The 14,599-nt window shown below is 35.2% G+C and overlaps 1 protein-coding gene across 3 annotated transcripts; it reads left to right on the forward strand.

Moving 5' to 3' along the window:
* The first annotated feature begins 2,531 nt into the window (after positions 1 to 2,531).
* Positions 2,532 to 14,574, forward strand: LOC128672513 (lysosome membrane protein 2-like). Of its 3 annotated transcripts, none has more exons than XM_053749724.1 (11): positions 2,532 to 2,825; positions 5,843 to 5,928; positions 7,434 to 7,528; positions 8,552 to 8,715; positions 8,929 to 9,076; positions 9,917 to 10,117; positions 11,245 to 11,369; positions 11,824 to 12,092; positions 12,262 to 12,380; positions 12,581 to 12,706; positions 13,300 to 14,574. In XM_053749724.1, exons 2-11 carry the CDS (start codon positions 5,874 to 5,876, stop codon positions 13,549 to 13,551), a joined length of 1,554 nt encoding a protein of 517 aa, XP_053605699.1. In that variant the 5' UTR covers positions 2,532 to 2,825; positions 5,843 to 5,873; the 3' UTR covers positions 13,552 to 14,574. The 3 variants fall into 3 exon arrangements, with proteins under 3 accessions (XP_053605699.1, XP_053605701.1, XP_053605700.1); XM_053749726.2 differs by lacking the exon at positions 2,532 to 2,825 and adding an exon at positions 4,321 to 4,349; XM_053749725.2 differs by lacking the exon at positions 2,532 to 2,825 and adding an exon at positions 4,340 to 4,392.
* Positions 14,575 to 14,599: the final 25 nt, after the last annotated feature.

The following is a 14,599-nucleotide window of genomic DNA, read 5'->3' on the forward strand; positions in this document are numbered from 1 at the left end:
ATCTAAAATTTTATAATTTATACTATTATTATAAAGAGATAAGCGTTTGTGAGTTTGTATGTTTGAGGCGGGTAATCTCCGAAACTACCGAACCGATTTTAAAAATTATTTCACCATTATAAAGGTACATTATCCAAGATATATGCTATATTTTATTCCGGGAAATTTTATCTGCATCTCGTAATTAATTAATTATCGTCAGGAAATCTTGTTGCGTTCAACGCGTCACAAAAAATAGGTCCCTCTTTGGAAGCCGACTCTAGATCGGTCATGCTTATCACCAAGTATGTCATGTCATGTCATATTGTCATGGAAACTCGAGCTACGTGAGGCCATGAAATAGGGAAACACCCGAAGTTTCATTTCGTTGCCGCCATCACATTTAGCGGCGTCTTCAAGGACGCTCCTTTCTTCCACAGAGGCATGGTGGCCTGCCTAGGTCCGATGGTGGGCAGACTGGACCTTCTCTCACACAAATGTCGACGAAGATGAAATTTAACTTGCAAGATTATTGATTGCAGATGCAAATTTTAATTCTAATAAGTAATTTATTTGCTTTAATATTCACATAATACTTTAGTACAAGCCTTTTTATCAGTTTTTAACAGTATGCAAATAAATTAAAATTAATAAATCATCACATTTTCGAGGTTAAAACTTGCCGTTAATGAAATTTGAAGACCTCATAGAAGGTCAAATCAATCGTTGCGACGTTCGTAAAATATTATATGTATTCATCGACTTGTTACTTTGGATAACAATAGGAAAAGGAAATTAGTTGTTTTTACATGTTATTTACAGTGTCAACGTCGTTCCTTGGCATATGGCGGCCCAAGGCGTAGAAATGATCGAGACTACAAAAAAATATATAGGTATTATATATATGTATAGACATAAGGAAGAAGGATCTTGGCGTCCAATCAGCCTATCACAGAAAAGTGTCAGGTCTCGGCCCAGTCGCGCACCCTGGACACCGCTGGGACGACCCTGTGGAGGTTGATCTGCGTGAATAATGGAGCTGTTAACTTGCGAACCATACCGCAGAACAAAAGACTATGGCACTCTCGCGTTTCGTAATCCAAAATCCACTTCGAAGTCACTGAGCCAGTACAGTAAGCCCATATTCTCAATACGATGGCAATCCATGACTAGATTTTTTTTAAATTTTAGTAAGTAGATGTACGAGTATACAGTCCATAAGTACTTTGCTACTCATTCCTACATAAGTACTTTGAATAAGAAATATTATGTTACAATGTAAAGGCCTCTGTTGATGAGATTTTGTAGCTACTTAGGTACCTACTGAAAAACCGAGCTCTGTGGTACGTATGTATTCGCAAAATTTGTTCAAATTATTATAATTTATTTCTCGTAGAGATTGGGCCATCGGTTTGACACAAACTAAGATTAATAATTAAATATTCCAACTCAATAAACTAAAGAATCAGAGTAAATTTAGAAATAGCCTTAAGGTCTGTGCCCACCGAATGATACAGCAGATGTTTATACGAGTACCCTTGTGAATATAATGTCTTTGATATTTTGCAACATCATACAAACATACTTCATATGTGCTATATGCGAATCCTACGATGTACACGGGTCTCAGGTCTTCGAATTAGATCACGTTATGAATGAGCAAGTCGAAGGAAATGCCCGTTTGAGGATAATCAAGCAATTGACAGTAATAAGAATGAAACACATTCGTGTTGAAAATTTGATGATAGTTGTCGATTCCTGGGTTTTATCTAGTGCAGTCCACCCACCAGTAGATATGACATCTAAGATCTCACTTTCCAAAGTGGAACTCCTCAGTTCAACAAAAATTTTTTTTTGTTTCTTCTTATAATTTTATTCCGCTCATCCCCCATTTTACTCTACTTCAAGGCTAATCAGAGACTAAACTCTATACTATATAGAAGAAGGATGTTATTAGGGGAATTTATTCATAAGACATAGTGAATTAAAACACAATTAATCAAAATAAAATATAACTTAATCAGCTACATGCTTTGTCAATATTTGTTGTACTATAAATATCCGCAAAAGCTTCTCCCAATAGGAGTTAGAGATTATATTATATGGTAAACACTAAGCTAATATCATGGGTTCAAATTATCATCCAGAACCGTAAGCACGTATCTGTCTTAATTCGAGGTTCAGGACTTCTGGATAAAAAAGTTTAGACCCACGATTCCAAATAAATGCTTAATATAACGTGAATGACGTGTGTCACCTATTTACTAAGTCGTGGTGTTCCAGTTGTTAAGATGCCTGCCTCTGATCGAAAGGTCCCAAGTTCGAATCATATTCGTGCCAATTGAATTTGTATACCAGTCTGACTAGTTCTACATGGCCACCACTTGCTCACGATGAAGGAAAAAATCGAGATGAAACCTGCACCCTGGTCAACTAGTGTATATACCACTAGCGTGCCACTCGCTGGCAGAAGGTAGTCATGTCAGCTGCCTTTGGGCGAGTTGACAAGAAAATCTATTTACTGATTTCATTACATACCTGTCATTTGTTGTGAAAGAAAGGAGTTACACTTCAAGTACCTCCTCAGTAGCACGTCACATATTGGCGTGAGTTGTGTTTCGACGCGCATAGATCCTTCAACTTGTGTCGAAAAATCACGATCACTTGATGATATGACTCCGAGTGACGACTACGCATGACTTGATGCTTTGTTTGGCGCGAATATCTAATGTATTCTGACTTTTTTTTTTTGTGCCCAGGAGCGTATCAGTGATTCAGTGACATGGTCTATTTATACTTAAGAAAAGTGAACAGTTTTTATTGGATGTTTTGATTTATTTTTTGTGGTAAGTATAGAAATACCTAACTTTCTGCTAATTGTATTGTAAAGATAACATAACAGGGACAAGATTTTCAAAAACTATTCCAAATTTTACAAATTTGAAGTGAGATCAAATCTAATTTAAAATATTACAATTTTCATTAAAGTTCTTTGTTAACCTTGTCATCAAACAACTTTTATAAATTATAGCTTTGGTCCTGTGGTAGATTAATTTTTTATTTATAATTTTTGAAGTGAAAACTTCTTTAGCGCCGTTGTGCATTTTCTTTTTATATGCGAACTCGCGTCAGGACACGTGACTGATCGAAAATTCGTAAGACGTCAAAAGTGTACAACGTTTATAATATTCAAGTTTTCACTTCTGCCGGCATTTCAGATCTAATTTTATTTTCAAATTAGTTGTGGTAGTTGCAGAAATTACACACAATTACATTAATAATAACGATTTTAAGCCCCGACTACAGAAGAAAAAGAGTTTTAAGTTTAACTTGTCTATGTATCTGTATGTCTGTCCGTGGCATCGTAGCAGCCAAACGGCTGAACCGATTTCGATCTAGTTTTTTTATTTGAAAGAGAGCTCAGTCGAGAGTATTCTTATATCCATGTTTATGTATATTTATTTAGATGTCTGGAAACCATTAGCTCTCTATTCTAGCAACTTTGGAGTCTTATATTTTGTTATATATTTATTGTTGTAATTTTTATCAAATAAATATATAATCTCTTAAATTTTTAAGGTACCGTACAAAAAACAATTATAGATTAGTAACCTACTTAACGTTAAAAATTCTGAAAAATATAGAAATAATTACTAATATAATGTTTATATTATTTAAAAGACATTTTTTTAATGTAGATTTTTATTGAGAATATATAAGTATAATCTAAAAGCAAATACTTGATTCTAAATAACATATCAATAAGCTTTGAGAGACTTCTATCGTATGTTGTAGCAACAAACCAGCTTATCGCCTTATTTTGTCTACCTGCATTTTTATCTCTGTGAAGTGTGTGTCCTCTATCTGTACAAACGAAATTTTGGCAAAATTATTATTAAATCTCTTCTTAGTCGTATTTCCTCATGGCTGAGTGTCGTGGTCATTACGTGCAATGAAACACACACAACAACATTCTTGGCAATATTCATTAATTGTGCCACTATTAAGAAGTGGTTTGAAGAAGACAATGGCCTTCTCCATTTCACACACAAGTTAAATCAACCAGTGTGCAGGTTTCCTCGCGATGTTTTCATTCACCGGAAGCGAGTGGTGGTCGATGAAAATGACCAAGGTATACATGAGTCAGATTGGTATACAAACTAATGTGGCACGAGTAGGATTCGAACCTGGGATCTTTCGATCCACAGGCGTCTTAACCATTACACCACCACCGCTTTATTATTGAATAATTATAATCAATGAGTAATTATTTGTTATCTTGAAGCACCGAATTATTGTTATGTATATAAAGATTAGATTAAGTTGTTAGTCCCGCAATAATATGTAAGCTGGCGTGCAAGTGAGAGTGTGTACGTACGGTTATAGAATTGACAATTATTGTGCTTGAAAAAAGTTATGTAAATAATTATCAAATATATATACTATATAACTGTTATAGATAAAATTATGCTCTTAGGTACTTCTGCAAACTATCAACTACTATAGTTATTTATGTTTTTCATACTAAAATGCTAAAACTAAAAAATCCTTTTATAAAAAATTGCAAACATTTTAAAACTTTCATCTAAACTAGTTATTTATATTTTTAATATTAAACTAGAAAGAATATTCCGTATAAATAACGCTTTTGAAATTTGAGCGGGTAACTTTTCGTCTATTATTTTAAATCGAAATCTTAAAATTATTTCACGATGTCTGTTTGTATGTTTCATATTGTGTTGTGGAAACAGGTACAGCTACCAATCACCTACTCCACTTCGCGTATCAGTATCTTTGAACCAATAAATTAAAGAAGCTAATTATTTTATTGGAACAATCGTATCGTTGTTCTTAATGATCAAAGTGCCTTTCAGCGAATCAGAAATGTACTATTACCTACAGTCAATGTAACCCACTTCTCACTAATAGTTTGTCCCTATCATGTCGATATGGATCAACACTAATTAAATGAGTTTCTTTCGGCATATCTTTTCAGCGCAGTGGCCGTTCTGAAATGATATTGTAGCTTCTTAAAAAAATACCACCTTAGGTATATAATTTAAAATTTGACGTGAAAAAGTGCCTTTGAAGGTCTAATTTCTGAATAATTATTAGTTTTAATTTATTATTACTCACAATATGTGTAAGGATATTTTGTTACTTAATTACGCAAAATCTTTGATTTGATTCTCCGTTTTCGATGAAATTTGGTATAAGCTTCCAAAGAAATATAGATCAAATAATCACCCAGATAGACTCTATATGGATTAGACGAAATTTTGTTCTTATTTCACAGGATTTTTTTTTGAAGGTTCTTTGTTCTGCACTAAGCATATTTTAAAGTAGTAAAGTATACCTACTTTACTACTTTAAAATATGCTTAGTTAGCTTTGTACCCGGATACAGGACCGTTATCACATTTTATCAATTTCTTTTATTTCTTAATGAAAAATTTAAAAATATTTGAACAGTTATATATTAACTTCGTAACAAGGTTCGAAATGTCTGGGAAATAAAAAAGGTATGTGCGCGTTTAATACCATAATGCAATGCGAAAGTTTAAAACTAGTTATACCTATTTTAATCAAATCAAATCATTTATTCAGAAATTAGGCCTTCACAGGCACTTTTTCACGTCATATTCTAAATTAAATGATGTTTACCAAAGCTACAAACTACTAGCATTTCGGAACGACCACTGTTGAGAAGAAATGCCGAAAGAAACTCATTCAAACAGTGTTGGTCCCTAATAGATTATACCACACTGGATAAAGAGTTTTGTGAGAAAATAATTGATAAAAATGTAACGGTGACGTAATGAGCGGGTACAGAGCGCCGTAACACTTTCCACTAATTGTTACAGATCGCATATCGACGCAGCAGGTCTATGTAGTATGGCGTTTATAGCGAATAGGCGAATAGGCGAAGGTCCTCCAGCTGCAAGCAGGAGTAAGTATATTTTGTCTAAATGATCTTCATTAGATTTAGATAACAAAGAAATTACAATTTAATTGTAGAATAAACTACCCTCAGAGGCCTTCCAGACTAGGCCCTACAGACTAGCTTGTAATAAGCTGTAATAAAATATAGGTTCAATTTTCACGCGGTCTTTGACATATTTTTATTTTAGTGACTATTCGAAGGCCTTTATATTATTAGAAATAACAGTGAAAAAAATACTGTGATAATGACAATGCTTTCAAAGACATGATAAAAATAAAATCATACGTTTTCGGACTCGCCCAAACGCTCCAGAGTCTAGAAATTATTTATATGTCAGCCAGCATGTATATCACATTCACACTGATACATTAATATCACATTTATTGCTGAATACAGATCCTTTGCCTCGAAAATAAAGGGTCCTGAAAATTATGTCCTGGCCAGAAATTTTGATAAGACTTTATGATCGTTTTTACCAACCACGTCCTGATTTTAGTAGAAGCGACACAAAGTGACACATTTTGAAGGAAGAAAAGGGCGCTTTCCCCGGCTTCAAAGATATATGGCTGAGGATGAAACTTTAGCTGTGAACAAGCAGAGCCCAGAGTCCGCTTTTTCACTTCTCCATCTCCAATTCACACGATTTGTGTCAGACCTTTGGCACACGCATATTCCTTGGCTAAATAACCTGCTCATTACTCAGGGTTGTTACACAATTTTTTACATTATGTGCCCCAACATAGTCAGGAAATAATAGCGGACTATTCACCAGTGTAACCAGGTGGTTATATCCCAAAGAATATTTTGTATTTGTTTACTACGGTCTGCTGTGCGCGCGTATATTTTATAGGTTACGAAAACCAGTGCTACGTGATCTGCAACAGTTGCAAACGACCATTGGACATTCTATACACGATACGGCCCAAATTACATAAGAGCGTAGACAATGAATTGTGATTAAAATATACCTAACAGATAACCCCGTGTTTCTCAGACTTGAAAATAAGATTATTAAGTTATCATCTCTTACCTACACAAGGATAACCTCACCTCCGGCTTGAAGACTCTCCTCTTTGACGCCGTGAAGCTTGAGGTCATTGTAAAAAAATACTAAAATGTTGAAGTTTCTGCTGTGAATTTACAATCCTATTACGTCCACCCTCTTTGTCAATCCTATTGTTGTCTATCAGCTGCCTAGGTTAAGCATTCCGTTGTCATCTCGTACGATATCTAAAGAAGGAAATTGAGTTGCCGTTGTATTATAATCCGAAAGTTTGTGAGGATGTATGTGTGTGTGTAAGTTTGTTACTCTTTCACGAAAAATCTACTGGACCGATTGTTATGAAATTTGGTACACGAGTAGAATATATCATGAAATAACACATAGGGTACTTTTTATCCCGAAATTCCCACGGGAGCGAAGCCCCGGAGCGCAGCTAGTTTATTATATATGTATCATCTTCACACTTTCGTGTTAATAATAGTTACATATATAAACACCGTGTTTTCAGCGAAGCTGTTGGTCTACTTCTCCTGCGCCTTGCTGTGCTTGGTCGTCGCCATCACCATCATGGTCATTGACCCCGTCCAGATCATAGGAGAATTTGTGAGTTAATAAGAAAATGAAATATTTCATATTTAATTTTCTTTTTTGTAATAATTGGCTAATTCCAACTTACTAGTCAAATAGTTTTCCAAATTTTGACCTTTTTGTCAATGCCTGGTTTTTCATTGCGGTGAATAAAAGCACAATCCACAATGATCATTAATTAAAGCAAAGTTTGTTATCAAAGTAATGTCAATTAATCAACACTAATATATTTGTCTTAAAAAAATAACAGTAATTACTTAATAATTATTTGTAAACATTGATAGGTACAAAATTAATAACTTTTTGCTAATTAAATTGTTTACAATTTGAAAATTTTTATATATTGAAACACGTTTCAATAAAGAGTTTTATTGATAACTTAAATTAAATATTTATTTGAATAAATCACACAGATTGGGGTAGCCCCAAAGTAAGTTCTAGACTTGTGTTAGTTCGTTATCTCGTATTCCTAGTAACTGAAACCTTTTTAAAATATTTTTTTATAACGTGTTGTTCGATAAATACAGCGTAACAGGGATCAAACGCAAAACCTCCTAAAGACTACTTGGATACAAGCAACTTTTATTTTACGACTTTTCGTGATACGTAGTTTTTTTTTTTCATATAAAAAAGCAATCTAATATGCGATTCTACACATCTTATCTATATGTAATAGCCAAAAAACATGAGACAGTATAGTAGCATTATATAACGGAATCGAACATAGTTAACGTTTTATAAAAACGACATTAAAACTAAAAAATAGGTTTTTTTTTTGTGTATTTATTACGTTTAGACAAAAATCGTAGAACAAAAGATGTTAGTCTCTATATACCTTACGCGCCTTTGGAAGGTTAGATAGATTGTTTCAGATACCACCAAAGGGTACACGGGGCTTCACGCATATCGAAGACGGTCGCGCCATAGTATTTATATAATTAATAATAGGTATACACTTAACACATTTAAAACAATAATGGTTAATAATACATTATGCATTAGATACTAGTAATCCTGTATTAATATGATTTCCACCAGAACACAGTGATAAAGAAGAACTCGCTGGTGTACAGCCTGCTGGACCAGGATATGGACGGCGTCCACGTCAGGGCATTCCTCTTCAACGTCACAAATGCTGAGAGATTCTTGTCTGGAGAAGATAAGAATCTGAAGGTGGAAGAAGTCGGACCTTTTACATACAAGTGAGTATATCCTTCTAAACAGGATTTTATTCAATTGCTCATAATCAGTCACACTCTCACATCGTCTGCTTTTCCGTCGATAATCACAAGTAATCGGCTCGACGGAAAAATAGAAATTTCCTCTGGGAAGTTCACACTGATGAACGCGCGAGTAAACGCTTTGTAATGTCTATTTCTCACGTTAGTTTTAATCAAATTATGATTAATTTCCAGGGAGATCCGATCTCAGGATGACCTGGTGCTGCGCGAGGCCGACCACACAATGTCGTATTCTCCGCACACGAAGACTGTGTTCATCCCCGAGGAGTCTGTCAGCGATCCTAACGAGACCACTGTTGTGATGCCCAATATTGCTATGCTGGTGAGAACTTCTCTCTCATCTGAGATATTCGGTTATAACGCCTCGAAGCCTTTGACGAAGAAATTTGAAGATACTAAAACCTTGCGATTGATGACGATGATTCTACTAAGGTTTTACGACCTCATGTCAACCCTCTTTGGGAATGATTTCATTCTTATATATGTTCCCTTCCTCGTAGCTTTCAAAATCTTTTACATCAGTAGGTATAATTGACGTCCTCAGTGGCGCGCTGGTAATCGAGGTGAGAATGAGGGGAAGGTTCGAGAGTAGAGTACCTACGTGTGGAAGAAGGCAAGACTAGTTTTTACCCTGCTATGACATTTATAGTAGGCACTTTGTAAAAATAAATCAATAAAATAACAAAGTTCATTGACCAATGACGACCTTGACGACCTCGGTGGTGCAGTGGTGAAGTGCTTACCTCTGAACGGATAGGTCCAGGGTTCGATCCCCGGTAGGGTCATGATGGAAAATGATCTTTTTCTGATTGGCCCAGGTTGGTTGTTTATCTTTATAAAATATAATATCGTTAAGTTAGTATCCCATAACACAAGTCTCGAACTTACTTTGGGGCAAGCTCAATCTGTGTGATTTGCCCTAATATATTTATTTATTTAATTAATTTATGTAAGCAGTATATCTATGTATAACTAGCGGCTCGTCTCAGCTTCGCTCGAGTAGAACTATAATAAATTGTACACCTAATCCTTCACGAAGCACACTATCTATAGGTGAAAACAAAAATCAGTTCAGTAGTTTTCGAATTTATCACGTTCATATAGTAAGACGCGACTTCTTTGTATGATATGTAAAAATAATAAAACATCAATTATTTACCAGAGTATGACGTCAATGGTCAGCACGTTCCCCTACTTCACCCGAATGGGGTACAACTTCCTGGTGAACCAGATCAACTCCAGGCCGTTCCGGACGATGACAGCATACGAGTACCTCTGGGGGTACAATGAGAAGCTGATCACCCTTGGCAACAGGTTCCTGCCGGGCTGGATCAGCTTCGGCAAGATGGGGATCATGGACAGGGTGAGTATTATTCATTCATTTATTTACTTCAATATTACACGAGTAAAAAAAAAAACGACTCACGATTACATTAATTCATGAGCCAGGTAAAGGAAAAAGTAAGCACCATGTAATGTCTTGTAAGTAAAATAACTAGCAATGGAAAGGAAAATATTAAAAGAAATCCACTGGCCAGAGCTTAGCTCCTTGATTATGATGATTAAAAAAACGCTTATTAAAACAGTTAAGTAGGTCAATTACATTGTATTAAAATAAAAAATAAATTAATTAAAATTGCGCAAGATTACCTAACTACTTATTAAAAAATCAATTCAAAATTCTCCAAACTAATCACATTATTAAATTCAATTTAGCAACTTCGATGAAGTAAGAATCTAAATAAGTGTTATTATTCGTAAGAATAAATTTCTTCAGCGAATATAAACACTTATTTAGAAAAAAAACATCTAGAGTTTACTCTTAATTTTAGGCTATTATTATTTTAAAGTTGTGCAATAATGCAAAGTTTAATTTTTTTACTTGATTCAATGCCGAAGATCATGGTCTCTATGTGGAATGAAATACGTGTAACAGTTACAATGTTTATCCAGATCTTTACATGTGTCGGTGTCTCTAGTATATACACTTCCATAGTTTCTTTCACCGTCTGAATAAGTCTGAATCTGAACTCACTTTTATACTTAGTCATACTGATTAAAATTGTTTTTCTTACAAGAAGAAATTGTAGTTTTATTCAGTTTAATGCAACTATGTGTAGTGTCTTTGCCTTGAAGTTTAAATAGGCGTTCATTTTTAACTCAAATATACATATATACATAGCTAATTAATTATTATAGAACTTTTTACAAGGTACATAATAACTATTGCGGTGCAAAAAATAAATAGTAGATCTGTGATACAAGTTTTGTGCTTAGTGTGGGTCTTTGAGTGTTCTCCTTGTTCTTGACTTTTTCTTTTCATTTTTCCCTGGTTGTGCAGGGTATGTTGCTTCCTCCCATTTGGTGGTCGCTTATCATTTCACTGAATATTTTCTTCCTATTCATACGAACCTTGATTGCTATGATTGACTCTATCTCTGCTTAGTGCTTCTTTTCCCAGTCGTCAATTATATTTATTTGATATTCCAGATGTACGACAACTCAGTCCACTACCGGATCGACCTGGGAGCCGGCCACTACGACAAGTTTGAGATAAAGGCGATGAATGGCTACGACAGACTGACTTTCTGGGACGATCCAGAAAACAATACGAAGTGAGTAAAACACATTGTTTGTACACGTGAGAGGGCTCGCATGTATACCCAATTTTTAAAATTTTACGAAGTGAAATATGAACCAGTTCGTCGGTTTAAATTTAATCAGTTAATTAGTAATTGTTTGATTGGAACACAGAGTTTGCACATCTAATTGATCATTTAGGCTGACAATGTTTAACCTCCTACCTCCTACAATGTCACTCTGTTTATCATGTATAATGTATATCTTATGTGTCCCTTCGTCACCCCATACGACAACAACGAGAAGACATTATTCTAGGTTGGAATCATACATCCTAAAATTCGTCATATCATCATCATCATCTGCAGCCCTCCGTGACCCACTGCTGGGCATAGGCCTCCTTCCGTCTCCGCCAACCATCTCTGTCCTGGGCCAAAATTCGTCATAATATGATATTTATTCTCAAAATAACCCGAAACCACTTTCCAGATCTAAATGCAACAGCTTCGAGAACGCATACGAAGGCATCAGCTATCCCTCTCGGATGACGCCGAAGCATGAGGTCAGAATCTACAGGAACGTTCTCTGCAGATTCCTGGAGCTCGACTACGTGGAGTCCAGGACCATGCAGGAGAACTCTGAGGGCTTGGTGTACAGGATCAGCAATAGGACCTTCACGCATAACGAGGACACCATGTGCCTCTGCAGAAAGGGCATGTGTATTGAAGGCATGTCTGACTTGTCGCCGTGTTTTTACAGTAAGTTTTTGTAACTTTCGCATTTATAATATTAAGCATATAATACAAAATAAATAAATGCGAAAGTTTTTGGAGATTTGTATGTAATATATGTTTTTTACTCTTTCCCGTAAAATCTATTGCAGTTCGTTAGCATTTTAAAATGTATTTAAGTATCTTATTTTTATAGGTCTACCGCTGACTTTATCCGCTGCTCACTTCACTGGAGCTAATCCCAAGATATACGACCGCGTTGAAGGATTACAACCAGATGAGAAAAGACATGAGAGCTATTTCATAATAGAACCGGTAAGTTCTTATAACTCTGCTCACCTACCACGCAAGGAATACGTTGCTAAGCATAGGAAAGCGTTAACCTTTTTGAATATGAAAATGATTCCATAACAAAATGAAAGTCTGAGACAGAGAGTAACGTAGAATCTGACTCGTGACTTTTGCCAAGACGTGACCCTTACTGAAAATTTCAAAACTGTCGTTTTTACTTTCAGAAACTCGGCATAGTGTTGAGCACGAAGTTCTCAGTCCAGGTGAACATCGTGGTCAAGGACGTGTCGTTCAATCCAGCTGCCAAAAGGTTCTCCAACATGAATGTACCGGTCGGGTATTTCAACATTGTAAGTATTTCTCGTATTTCAATATATAGACATTTCTTACCTTCTCAAACCATTTCACAAAAACAAAAGATCAGATTTACATAATTTTTCTGACAATCCTAAGCATATTTTCATCCTATAGGTAAGTTGACTGAAGGTCTTCAAAATGTCGTTTTTCTCGACTCGAGTTTTCATCGACCACCCCTTGCTTCCGGTAAAGGAAAACATCGTGAGGAATCTTGCACTCTGGTTGATTATCAATCTTGGGTGTGAATTGGAGAAAGCAATTGCAAACATCTCCATTAATAGTGCCAAGAAAGTCGTTATGTGTGTCTCATTCCACGTAATTATGTATGAATGAAGAAGAAGTACGTAATCATATATGAAGAAGAAGTCAGAGTTGTAGTTAAAACCTGGATCTTTCAAACGACGTCCCAGGTCAGTGATAAAGTCTCTGACTTTAAGACACTACGGTACAGCTGTTTCGATGGCAATTCTCACAAACAGATACAACATTTATCGGACAAAATAATTTACGATTACATAATTATTTATTTTTAAGTACTTTTTGTACCAGCCAATATACATCTTACTGAAAAGCATGCTCATTCCAGGTACAACCCCCGATCAGGGAGATCGACCGTCACAACCTCTACATGATGTACACTCTAGGACCCTACACGTTCCTGGCCGTCGCGATCGGCCTGTTCGTCATCGCAGTCGCACTCCTGACCCACTGGATCAGACTACTCTACTGGAACTGGGTCTGCAGCCAGGATAAGGGCATGGCTTTCACCTATCCTGAAGACACGAAGCCTAAAACCAAAACCTACATGATGACCGAAATGCCACTTATAAGCAAATGACATTCGGATATTAGGTGAATTATCACGGATGTTAGTATCACCAGATACATACGTATAAAAATATTTTGGCTGCTCCATTAGATGCCAATGCTTGACCAAACTATAGAGTTAAGTATAGTAATGGGGGTTATTTATGGTATTCCCTTTTGCTATATACCAAGTTAAATATGATATAATATATATCACGCTCGATAGAAAGAAAACAACATTTTAAAAACTTATCTAATTCTATCTTGTAAAATTGACTGCTTGTGAACAAACCTTTAAATAAATAAAGATGAAAGATTCTATGTCTCCGTTGAGGCTCAGACCTTGAAATACGATTTTTTATGGCAATGTGATTAATTTAATAGTTCAATTTTTGTGAAAGAAAGTTTCCAAATTGAGTGATAGAACTGTATAATGATTATAAACATTTACTTAATAGTTTAGTTAATATTTATTTACAGTTTATGATGAAGTTACAATTTTTTTTATATATATATTTGTTGCAATCGATGAATATATTCTAATTTATTTTTCGACATACATATAACAAATTATGTATTTACATAAGTGTCGTAAGTGCATTAAATAAGTAAATAAACCAAATGGTACGTATACATGTGTGCGATAAACTGATGAGTTGAAATTTAGCATGTCCATAATGAGATCGAATCTAGTCGATGCCACGAAAAACGAATGAAGATTAAATCGCAAGGATTAAACTAAATCCGAAGCGAGTTTTAGAATAAGACCTCTTAGTTCAGAGTCTAGAACAATTCTTGGTTATTGGAGGTCACATAGGTATAGTTAGTTATTTCTGAGAGGAAATAGAATATTTGCGATTAGGTATAATCAGAAATAATGAAAATATACATTCCACTTCAATGCCATTAGCTTTAGGAATTAGGCTTGTGATAGTTATAAGATTAATTTATTAAGGTGTGTGCAAATTGCTATTGCTGAGTTGCGGCGCACCGGTTGTACATTACATTGGGATTTTTGTGAATTTGTTATTTTTGTAATAAATATTGTGACATATTTTGCTTTTCCTTTTATTAAACTA

This window comes from Plodia interpunctella, chromosome 9 (assembly GCF_027563975.2).
Source record: "Plodia interpunctella isolate USDA-ARS_2022_Savannah chromosome 9, ilPloInte3.2, whole genome shotgun sequence".
Lineage (NCBI taxonomy): Eukaryota > Metazoa > Arthropoda > Insecta > Lepidoptera > Pyralidae > Plodia > Plodia interpunctella.

What these genes read in the sequence shown, in the direction of transcription:
- LOC128672513 (XM_053749724.1), top strand. Translation starts at nt 5,874, where the DNA reads ATGGCGTTTATAGCGAATAGGCGAATAGGCGAAGGTCCTCCAGCTGCA. An exon ending in TCCTCCAGCTGCAAGCAGGA is followed by an intron (nt 5,929 to 7,433) that starts GTAAGTATATTT and finishes CCGTGTTTTCAG; the next exon opens with CGAAGCTGTTGGTCTACTTC. An exon ending in CGGTCGGGTATTTCAACATT is followed by an intron (nt 12,707 to 13,299) that starts GTAAGTATTTCT and finishes TGCTCATTCCAG; the next exon opens with GTACAACCCCCGATCAGGGA.